Source organism: Ranitomeya imitator, chromosome 5, assembly GCF_032444005.1.
Source record: "Ranitomeya imitator isolate aRanImi1 chromosome 5, aRanImi1.pri, whole genome shotgun sequence".
Classification (NCBI taxonomy): Eukaryota; Metazoa; Chordata; class Amphibia; order Anura; family Dendrobatidae; genus Ranitomeya; species Ranitomeya imitator.
The window spans coordinates 478279060-478290550 of NC_091286.1; the positions used below are offsets into that span (position 1 = coordinate 478279060).

The following is an 11491-nucleotide window of genomic DNA, read 5'->3' on the forward strand; positions in this document are numbered from 1 at the left end:
CTGGAATTAATATGTGTTGCAGGATCCAGCAGTCTGATTTTACCCACTTAATGTTTCACTTTTAGATGCAAATATTGTGATCGATCCTTCAGTATCTCTTCAAATCTGCAGAGACATGTCCGAAACATTCACAACAAAGAAAAACCTTTCAAATGTCATCTTTGTGATAGATGTTTCGGTCAGCAAACCAACCTGGATAGACATTTAAAGAAGCATGAGAATGGCAACATATCTGGTAAGTAATACAGTTTTTATGCTGTAGATAAGAGGGAAGCCAAGCAGTGACCAAATGACAGCTCTGATAACCAATGTTGAGTAATGTCACAGAAGAAAACCATTTATATTTAACTAGTCTAGTCTCGTAGAAAGTCCACCTGGGAAATTCCTAAGCCCCCCCCCCCATACTTGTATTCTTTTACTATGCTAATTGTATAGTGCGGAAATTATCAGACAATAGGAAATTACATTTTCAAATGGATGTACTATGCTTTTCTTGAAGACTTTAAACAAACACTGTAATACCTCTCACAAGTATACCCTCCTCCAGACAGACCCCAGAGATTGAATAAATAATACATAAAACTGATCTACACTCTTCCTTCCAGGTACAGCTGCATCCTCCCCTCACTCTGAGTCTGAAGGCACTGGAGCCGTTTTGGATGACAAAGAGGATTCCTATTTCACCGAAATAAGAAATTTTATTGGGAACAGCAGTCATACGAAACATTCACCCCTAAACCAGGAAGAGAGGTAAGGCATTCAAACTCATGGACCAAATAGAATCATTATATTGAATAGTAGTTGGGCAGAAGAAACTGGTGCTAAACACATTATAGACATTTACTCTAGGAATAATAGTGTTATTTTCCCTGGTAATGGCCTCTTCATGGTGTTGTCCACATAGTCTACTGATATCAACTGTAGACTGTAATGAGGGCTGGAAAGGAGGTCCATCCTTTTCAGCATTGAGACCCATTTTTGACTTGGATGCATTGATAGCAGGAGTTTGGTCTGGAGATCATGTTGGCAATGCAATGACAAAGCTTTCCCAAGGGAACATCACACCAGTCCTCTTTCCGTGATTACATTGTGAATTGGCATAATGTACAGGTAATGGTACCTGGAATGAATACTAAAAGGAGTCAAATAACAGTTTAGCTTTAAATTGATTGTTATGGAATCTGTGGCATGGTAATTTCTCCAAAGTGTCCAAGGAAGCTGCCAACTGCAGCTCTTTGTGATTTCCTTGCCCAAGTACATTCAGTGGGCAGCACATTCTTCAGACATCCATTACTAACCTCCTTGATAGCGGCCAAGGTGTGTCAGTGCGTGTATTTCTTCATGTGGTGCTCATTCTCGATTAATAAAAAAGATTGATATGTTCTGAAACTTTTTTTTTTCAATTTTTTTAATCAATTGCAGATTTTTACCATATCTGTCCTTTGTGATTACACGCTTATTCCATTTTAGTGTTGCAATTTCAATATTCAAGTGTGTATGTGTGTGTGTGTGTGTGTGTAAATAATATGTATATAATTTGTTAGATTGTTGAGTGCTGAGGCATATAGTGGATAAAAGTTGCCAACCCTCTGCTGACTTAACTAAAGATCCAAATCTTCTCTGGCATTAACATCCACATAACATCTGCATGCCCAGAGCTTCATGCCATGAGTTTCTGTGGCCATTTCATGTGAGCCTTACATCACCAAACACAATGGTGTCGGCTTGAGTAGTGCCAATCATTCCACCACTGGACACTGAAGCATTGGAAATGTGTTCTTTGGAGTAACAAATCATGCTTCTCTCTCTGGCAGTTTAATGGCTAATTACGGTATGTGTTTTGTTACTGCATGGAGAACATTATCTGCCAGACTGTATTCTGCCAACCAGGAAAGTTTGGTGGTGGAAGGATAAGGCTGGTAGGAGGTGGCTTCGGGTTTCTAGGATTGGTCTAGATACCCTAGTTCCAGTGAAAGGAAATCCTAAAGAAGTTGCCTACTACTGGACAACCCCTTTTAAATATGTTTTTTTTTTTTTAGTGTGCTAAATAAAATAAGAAAAATACATATTTACCTCCTGGTCTGAATGGGCTTCGAGCATCGTGTACTGCAACAGAAGTCTCTTGAGCCAATTAGCGGCTGCTAATGGACTGTAGCCTTCACAATTTTGTCAGAAGTGCAGTTGTGGATAAACCCTTTCATGATTTAGTGTGCTAGGATGATTTAGGACAATTGTATGCTTTAAAACTTTTTGAGAACAGCTTGGGGAAGGCCCTTTCTTTTCATAAAGTCACGGTTGGATGAGTTTGGTGTGGAAGAATTTTACTGGCCCGCACAGTGCCCCGACAACAACCTCATTGAACACCTATTGCGATGAACTAGAACAGAGATTGCAAGACAGATGCTCTCATCAAACATCAGTGTCTGACCTCACAAACGTACTACTAGATGAACGGACAAAATTTCTTTCCAAAAGAGTGTAAGCTATTTACCTGCAAAGGGACGGACTCAATATTGATACCTGTGGATTAAAAAGGGGAAGTCATAAAAGCTCCTGTAGATGTAATATGCAGGTGTCCACCACTTTTGCCCATATAGTGTATGCCCACATAGCATTAAAAGATGTACAACATGCTTCCATCAATAGATAATTACAATTCTTCAATTAGTGAATGATACAAACCATGTTTCATTGTTTTTCAATAGTGCTTCATAGTGAGAATTTTGGGCTAATAAACATCCATATTTGTAATAACCAATTGTTGCAGCATGAATCTTGGATGTCTATGTATTCTTTAAGTTATTAGTACTAAAACATTATAAACAAGTATTTTTGTAAGGTATTTATCATTTATTTGTGTTATTTTTTTGATTGGTGACTTTCTTTAACATCTGGTTACAACATGTCCCTAAACAGGAAGTTAATAAGGAGAGAGGGTCATGGGGTCAGTCAGTGTTTCCTTTTCAGAATTCTGCATTCTGACTGCTCTTGATGGATATTTTATCCCTGGCAAATTACTGAACTTGGAGACGTAATTAGCAAATCTGTTTATTCAATCATAAAGCGTTCCTTTCTTTAGGTCCAATTCATGAAACATTCATCTATGAGAATTGCAATGTAGCATAACTAGCACCATTATTCTGGCTGCGCTGTCTACATATTTTTTTTTTTCTTTTTGAATTCCACTGGTGGTCCAAAAGTACTATCATTATGCTCAGATAAAAGATAGAAATCACTTTGAGTGTTCCAGTAATTATTCTGCTTGACTCATACAGACTCCATTGCATATTTTAGTTTTTCTAATTTAAATACATCATTTCCTGACTATTTTTACATTGATCCTTTTAACAGTGTTGACTTTTCATGTTTCCTGGTGGGGGTGATGTATATGGGAGGAGAGATTGCAAGAAAAAATAGACCCAGAATAGTCAAGTCTTAAATTACCAAGGAAGCCCATTGTCTAGGAAGTGTGATACATGATTTGGAGAATTACTGACTCATTTCTAATGTGGTTACAGATGATTTAGTAAATAGATTATTTCCTGAGAAGACAGAAGTTGCTCTGTTCTGTGGCTATAATAGTGAGGACGTTTAGACGTAATCTAAACATTTTCTTTTATGATTCAAGAAGAAATACTATAACAAATTTAGCATTTTATCGGTGTGCTGGACTAAATACAAGCTTATTTTTCTACAAAAGATATAAAAAAATGGAAAATTGTACATCCAAGAATATTTTACTGGATGATTTTCTTTATATTTCAACTATGGAAGATTAGAGAGAATTTAGAAATGTAACATTTTTGTTAACATGCGTTCATGTATATAGAAACTATATCATACCCCAAGGTGGAAATATTCATTAAAAAGTAAATGCTAAATATATATACTGTATATACTCGAGTATTAGTTGACCTCAGTATAAGCTGAGGCACCTGATTTTTGCCTTGAAAAACTGGGAAAACTTATTGACTCAAGTATAAGCCAGGTATGCATTGTCCCCTCATCCCCATCCTCGTATGCATGGCTCCCCATCCCCATCCTCGTATGCATGGCTCCCCATCCCCATCCTCATATGCATGGCTCCCCGTCCCCATCCTCGTATGCATGGCTCCCCGTCCCCATCCTCGTATGCATGGCTCCCCGTCCCCATCCTCGTATGCATGGCTCCCCCGTCCCCATCCTCGTATGCATGGCTCCCCGCCCCCATCCTTGTATGCATCGCTCCCCGTACTTGTATGCATGGCTCTTTATCCCCTCTCCTTGTATGCATGGTTCCTAAAAATAACTAAAACACTGCTTACCTTTCCTGCAGACCCTCACTGCATCCCGTTCCAGTGCCAGCAGCTCTTCAGGTCGAGCGATCACATGTCCCCGCTCATTAAAGTAATGAATATTCACACCATGCATTTGGGAGTGCAGAGCGGTGAATATTCATTACCTTAATGAGCGGGGGACACATGATCGCTCAGCCGGAAGACTGGCACCCAAAGGAGATGCAGCAAGGACGTGCAAGTAAGATATGTAGGATGTGTGCTGAAAGCTGGCGGCTGTAACTGTGCACGCTATAAGGGTATGTACACTTTGCGGATTTGGCGCTGCGAATTTGCAGCAGTTTTCCATGCGTTGTACAGCACCATGTAAACTTATGGAAAAGCAAATCCGCAGTACATATGCTGCAGAAAAATCCACGCGGCAATGCTGTGGTTTATTTTCCGCAACATGTTAATTCTTTGTGTGGATTCTGCATAATTCTTCCATAATTGGAATCCACAGGTGTAAAAACGCATGTGAAAACTGCACAAAATCCACTGTAAATCTGCAGGTAAAACGCATCGCATTTTACCTGCGGATTTTTCAGAATCTGTGTGGAAAAATTTGCATACGAACCCACAACGTGTGCACATACCCTTAGCAGTGGGCACAGTTACAGCCGTAGCCGCTGGCTCCTTCCTCTGTGACCCACTGCTCCACCGCTCCCCCTCCCCTGCCATCTTTCTGGGACAATGAGTCGTGTTTATGCTGAGGGGGCATTTTCAGCCAAAAAAAGTGCTGAAAAACTCAGTTTATACACAAGTATATACGGTATACACAAACAAGATATTGGATGCAAATGGGTTTGTGACTATGAATAGGACATATGAGAAGCGAAGTTATAATATGTCGTTTTACTGTGTTTGTTTAGAATGAATGGTGCCCATGACAAAATTATGCTGACTGGTCAAAATTCTGATATCCTGGATGATGATGAGATTGAAGAAGATGCTATACTTGATGAAGATGATGAAGGAAGTGATATTGCAGGAAAATCCATGAAGGAAACCAACTCAAGCCTACTTGAAAATTGCAATGACAATGATTTTGAGGAAGCTAGTAAAGCTGAATTAAACTGCAAAGTCTCCCCCAGCAGGTAAGTGTGAGTCTACTATTTGGTTATCAGTAGGGAAAAGCGAATAGCTTCGGATAAGAGCTAATCGGCATAGCTATAGCACTTACTGAATAGCTGCCTCGGTAACCTGGATACCTGGAGCGCTCCCAATAACCAGCTGTCCGTCACCACAGCTGCATGTGTCGTGGCTGTGTGACAGTCGCAACACATGCATGGAGAATCCAATAAACAGGCTCTCCATACATGCGAGTGTCACACAGCCATGACACATGCAGCTGGGGTGCCAAAAAGCTGATTATCGGGAGCGCTCCAGGTTCCCGATGCACTCGGTAAGTGCTGTAGCTATTCAGAAGAATAGGACTTCTCCGCATCTATTCACTCATCTCTAGTGATCAGCCTTTAGCAGTGACATTAATGATTCACATCAGGGTTGCCAACCAGACTTTTTTTTTCTCGACCACGAACCAAAAAATAATGGTCAGACAATTTTGTTTTCTTTACGGACACATTGAAAAACCCTAATAATTCCATTATGATTGCGTGATCCATGTCTACTCCCAAAATTCTGATAATGAGACATCAGTTACATTCACTGTAAGCAATAAAATGATAATTACAATCCAAAAAACTAAATCTATATACATTTCTTTATTCTCAAAAAAAAAAAATCACATCTCAATTTTTTTTTATTATTACTGACCAGGAAAAAAGGGCTTCATTTTTACATACTGTCCAGGAAATTCTGTACAACTCATATTTAACATTCTTTTTTTCAATTTCCAATTTTGATTTACACAGATATGATGATGAAGATTTCAAAAGTGGTCTATCTGCTTTGGATCATATAAGGCACTTCACTGACAGTCTCAAGATGAGAAAAATTGATGAGAGTCAATACAATGATGATGATCTCTCTACTTTCACGTCTTCTCACTTGGCGGAAGACTTAAAACAACCAATATATAGAAAGTCCAAATCCCAGGTAAATGTCTTGTGGCTTTTTTAAATACAGTTTTCCGTTGCAAAAAATAAGTGTGCAGATTTTTCAATCCAGAAAAATAAATATAAATTTATTTGCAAAGTTGGAAAAACATGTATGATATGATAAATTTTAGGCAATATGCTAGTCCTTGAACTTTTCTGAATATCATTTCTTTATTGCCATATGTAAACACACAGGACCCGATTCATCAAAGTGATTTTGTGAGAATTCTGGTGAAAAATGATTTGAAAAGTCGCTAAATTTTTGCACAATATGTTGTTGTGCTAACATTTTGCAAATTGTGACTCTTGCCGTGTTCAACCCATTTTTGTCTAGCTCAAACAAAATAGGCGGAGCTGGGATGGAACTGATTGGGGACATAACCACAAATCTTATTCCAGTTTCTAAAGCAACTTTACAGACCTGCTTGATTCATTAAGAGTCCTCCTTTTTATGAATCACGCGCCTCTGACTACAGCATGGCCCCTTATTAAGACTGGCATGAACAACACTGGTCCTGATGATAAATCAGGGCCATATAGTTTAAAAAAAAAAAGTTAAACTGGAACACCTGTCTAAGTTATAATACAACCCTTGTCAAAAATTATGGAATCACCGGCCTTGGAGGATGTTCATTCAGTTGTTTAATTTTGTAGAAAAAAGCAGATCAGTCATGGCACAATACTAAAGTCATTTCAAATGGCAACTTTCTGGCTTTAAGAAACACTTAAAGAAATCAAGAACAAGAAATGTTGTACTCCGTAATGGGTTACTTTTATTAACCAAGCATAGAAGAAAAATATTATGGAATCACTCAATTCTGAGGAAAAAATAATGGAATCATGAAAAACAAACAAACAAAAAAAACACTCCAAAACATCACTAGTATTTTGTTGCACCACCTCTGGCTTGTATAACAGCTTGCAGTCTCTGAGGCATGGACTTAATGAGTGTCAAACAGTACTCGTCATCAATCTGGCTCCAACTTTCTCTGATTGCTGTTGCCAGATCAGCTTTGCAGGTTGGAGCCTTGTCATGGACCATTTTCTTCTACTTCCACCAAAGATTTTCAATTGGATTGAGATCCGGACTATTTGCAGGCCATAACATTGACCTTATGTGTCTTTTTTCAAGGAATGTTTTCACAGTTTTTGCTCTATGGAAGATTGCATTATCATCTTGAAAAATGATTTCATCATCCCCAAACATCCTTTCAATTGATTGGGTGAGAAAAGTGTCCAAAATATCAACCTAATCTTATGCATTTATTGAAGATGTAATGACAGCCATCTCCCCAGTGCCTTTATCTGACATGCAGCCCCATATCCTCAATGACTGTGGAAATCTGCATGTTCTCTTCAGGCAGTCATCTTTATAAATCTCATTGGAATGGCACCAAACAAAAGTTCCAGCATCATCACCTTACCCAATGCAGATTCGCGATTCATCACTGAATATGATGGTCCTCCACAGTCCACGATTGCTTTTCCTTAGCCCACTGTAGCCTTGTTTTTTTTCTGTTTAGGTGTTAATGATGGGTTTCTCTATGTAAATCCCATTTTCTTTAGGCGGTTTCTTACAGTTTGGTGACAGACGTTGACTCCAGTTTCTACCCATTCGTTCCTCATTTGTTTTGTTGTGAATTTCCTATTTTGGAGACATATTGCTAGAAGTTTCCGGTCTTGACGCTTTGATGTCTTCCTTGGTCTACCAGTATGTTTGCCTTTTAACAACCTTGTCATGTTGTTTGCATTTGGTCCAGATTTTAGACACAGCTGATTGTGAACAACCAAAATCTTTTGCAACATTGCATGATGATTTACCTTCTTTTAAGAGATTGATAATCCTCTCCTTTGTTTCAATTAGCATCTCTCGTGTTGGAGCCATGATTCATGTCAGTCCATTTGGTGAAACAGCTCTCCAAGGTGTGATCACTTCGTTTTAGATGCAGACTAACGAGCAGATCTAATTTGATGCAGGTGTTAGTTTTGGGTATGAAAATTTACAGGGTGATTCCATAATTTTTTCCTCAGAATTGAGGGATTCCATATTTTTTTTTCCCCCTATGCTTGGTTAAAAAAAATAACAATTACTGACTACCTCCTTTTTGTTCTTGATTTCTTTTAGTGTTTCTTAAAGCCAGAAAATTGCCATTTGAAAAGACTTTAGTTTTGTGCCATGTCTGTGATCTGCTTTTTTTCTACAAAATTAAACAACTGAATGAACATCCTCCAAGGCTGGTGATTCCATATTTTTTGCCAGGGGTTGTAATAATGTCCGGCTCTGCTCAATTTCTCATCAGGAGGTGAGATGTGCTGATGGCAACATGTCGACAGTAAAGGTACCGTCACACTCAGTGACGCTGCAGCGATATAGACAACGAGCTGATCGCTGGAGCGTCGCTGTAGAGACGTCAAACACAGCAGCTCCAGAACGATGCAGGAGCGATCCTGTGACGTAACGGCGACTCACTTATCGTTCTCGCTGGTTGTTAGCTCCATGTAAAACATTGCTGGCATCATTGCTTTTGCTGTCAAACATGACGATACACGCCGACCTGACGACCAAATAAAGTTCTGGACTTCTAGCTACGACCAGCGATATCACAGCGGGATCCAGATCGCTGCTGCATGTCAAACACAATGAGATCGCTATCCAGGACGCTGCAACGTCACGGATCGTTGTCGTTTTCGTTGTAAAGTTGCTGAGTGTGACGGTACCTTTACCTGCAGGTACACATGCACAATTGACCCATACTGTGCATTTACCCTATTCTATTGAATTGGATAGGTGCATGACCTCATTGACTTTGCTCACCACCCAATATGAAAGTGAGGAGTACTACTAAACAACCCCATTGTCATGTTGTTGTTTTCTAAATTGTGTTAAGTCTGTTAAATATCAGAACTTTTGCTTTAGTTTAACATTGTTTTCTCTGCATTTAAGGCATATACAATGATGCTGTCTCTGTCTGACCAAGAACCAATCCATGCAACAGGCCACAATTCTACCAGCATGTGGCACAACATGGCAAGAGCAGCTGCAGAATCTACAGCTCTACACTCAGTTAGTCATGTATGACAATTTGGGGGCACATCTATGGGACCAAGTCCGACACTTCGCATGGCTCTTCCATATGTGACTTTTTAGGGGAAAAAAATAGAGAAAAGACTGAAGAGCAGGACGCCTTATTACCTGCAGGGTCATCTCAAGTCCTGGTGACCTTAAATGGAATAATTTAAATAAAAAAAGCAACTATTTATTCTCATTGTTTTGTTTTGCACAGCAAAGGCAGCCGCTGATTTCCTGAGCAAAAAAAGACAGACTATGAACTTTGGAGGACGAGGAGTCTTCTGGCTCATTTTGTTATCTCGACACACATCCAAGCACTCCAATATTAAAAAGGATAAAAAAACATTTTTTTTTATACACACTGATTTACTACAAGTGTGGCAGAAAGAGTTGCTTCATTATAGACAATTTCTATAACATAAGCTTCATGTATTTAAACACTTTGAAAACAGAAGTAGTTATTTACAAATGTACATTATCACTTAATGTAAAAAATAACAGGGAATCATTTCTTAATTGACTCTTAATTGTTTTTTGGGGAAAAGCAATTATGTGTATATTCTGAATTTTGCAATGATCTGTACTCAGAGCCGATCTAGGTCCATTTTCATTGTTGATACCACTAATATATCTTACAGTTCATTGTTTGCCAAATCAATGTTTTGACTTTTTTTTTTAATTTTAGACAATCATGTCAAGAGTTTTGACTTTTCTTGCTTGTATACTTGTATTTATTTCTTATTTTTTTATTGGCTCCAGAAAGCACTGTTACATTTCTTATGTTGTCAGAGGCACTCGCTCATTTCATTATTGTCTGGATACAGATTTAGGTATGTGTCTGCAGATTTTTGTGTTGAAAATTTTCTAACACATTAGAAAATATAGGCAATTTTTTTTTATACAATTTTGTTCACGTGTACAAATTTGTTTTCATTTTTTTGATGAACGCATGATTCTCCTGATTAAAATTGTATTTGTTTTATGCGGTTTGTCTGTAAGCTTGTGTGTTATGTTCTTGTTAATCTTGTTTGTAAATTGAAGTGTTTCAATCCTGTTTTAAAAAAGTGTAATTTTTTTTTTCTCCATATTTGAGGGATCGAAATTTTTTTCACTTTTCACTTTTTTTTTAATTTTTTTATGATCTCATTTTGAATAATTGAGGTACTTTAATTGTTTTGTATAATTGTAATTGTTACACATTCAATACATTACTTTGGGAAGAGTAAATACATGAAAATAAAGAACTACAATGTTGAAGGGTCAAAGCTCATTCCATGTGAGTCTATAGGAAATTCTATTGAAACTGCGATTCTTTTTGCCTTTAATTGTTCATATAAATGAGCTTTTTATTTTGCACTTAATTCACAGTATGTTCCAGAAAAATTAAACACATAGGAAAAGATGTTTAACCCCTTAGTCACAGAGCCAATTTGGTACTTAATGACCAAGCCGATTTTTGCAATTCTGACCACTGTCACTTTGAGGTTATAACTCTGGAACGCTTCAACGGATCCCGCTGATTCTGAGATTGTTTTTTCGTGACATATTGTACTTCATGTTAGTGGTAACATTTCTTCGATATTACTTGCGATTATTTATTAAAAAAACGGAAATATGGCGTAAATTTTGAAAATTTAGCAATTTTCAAAATTTGAATTTTTATTCCCTTACATCAAAGAGATATGTCACACAAAATGGTCAATAAATAACATTTCCCATATGTCTACTTTACATCAGCACAATTTTGGAATACAAATTTTTTTTTATTAGGGAGTTATAAGGGTTAAAATTTGACCAGCAATTTTTTATTTCTCGGTCTCCCATGACAGCACTACGGAGAGAGGGGATCCGCCCTTCAGGGACAGGAAACCTACAGATAAAAGGGCGGTACCTCTCCCTCGCATCAGTTGGTTTCCTGTCCCTGAACAGGGAACCTCTTTCCGGTGGAGATTCAGGCCGACATTGTTTTCCACTCGAGGAAGTGGATGCCTTAGTGAGAGCCGTTAGGGCTACTATGGGGGTGGAGGAGCCTAAACCTGACAAAACAG

At 38.2% G+C, this 11491-nt stretch overlaps 1 protein-coding gene across 6 annotated transcripts in view; it reads left to right on the forward strand.

Moving 5' to 3' along the window:
* MECOM (MDS1 and EVI1 complex locus) overlaps positions 1-10708 on the forward strand; it is an 872193-nt gene extending 861485 nt beyond the window's left edge. For 3 of the 6 annotated variants that reach the window (XM_069727371.1, XM_069727369.1, XM_069727370.1), the window contains exons 12-16: positions 66-235; positions 606-750; positions 5186-5410; positions 6188-6371; positions 9318-10708. In XM_069727371.1, coding sequence (XP_069583472.1) covers positions 66-235; positions 606-750; positions 5186-5410; positions 6188-6371; positions 9318-9452 — 859 coding nt within the window. In that variant the 3' untranslated portion in view covers positions 9453-10708. The remainder of the gene's footprint in view (positions 1-65; positions 236-605; positions 751-5185; positions 5411-6187; positions 6372-9317) is intronic. The other 3 variants (XM_069727366.1, XM_069727367.1, XM_069727368.1) reach the window with 2 other exon arrangements.
* Positions 10709-11491: the final 783 nt, after the last annotated feature.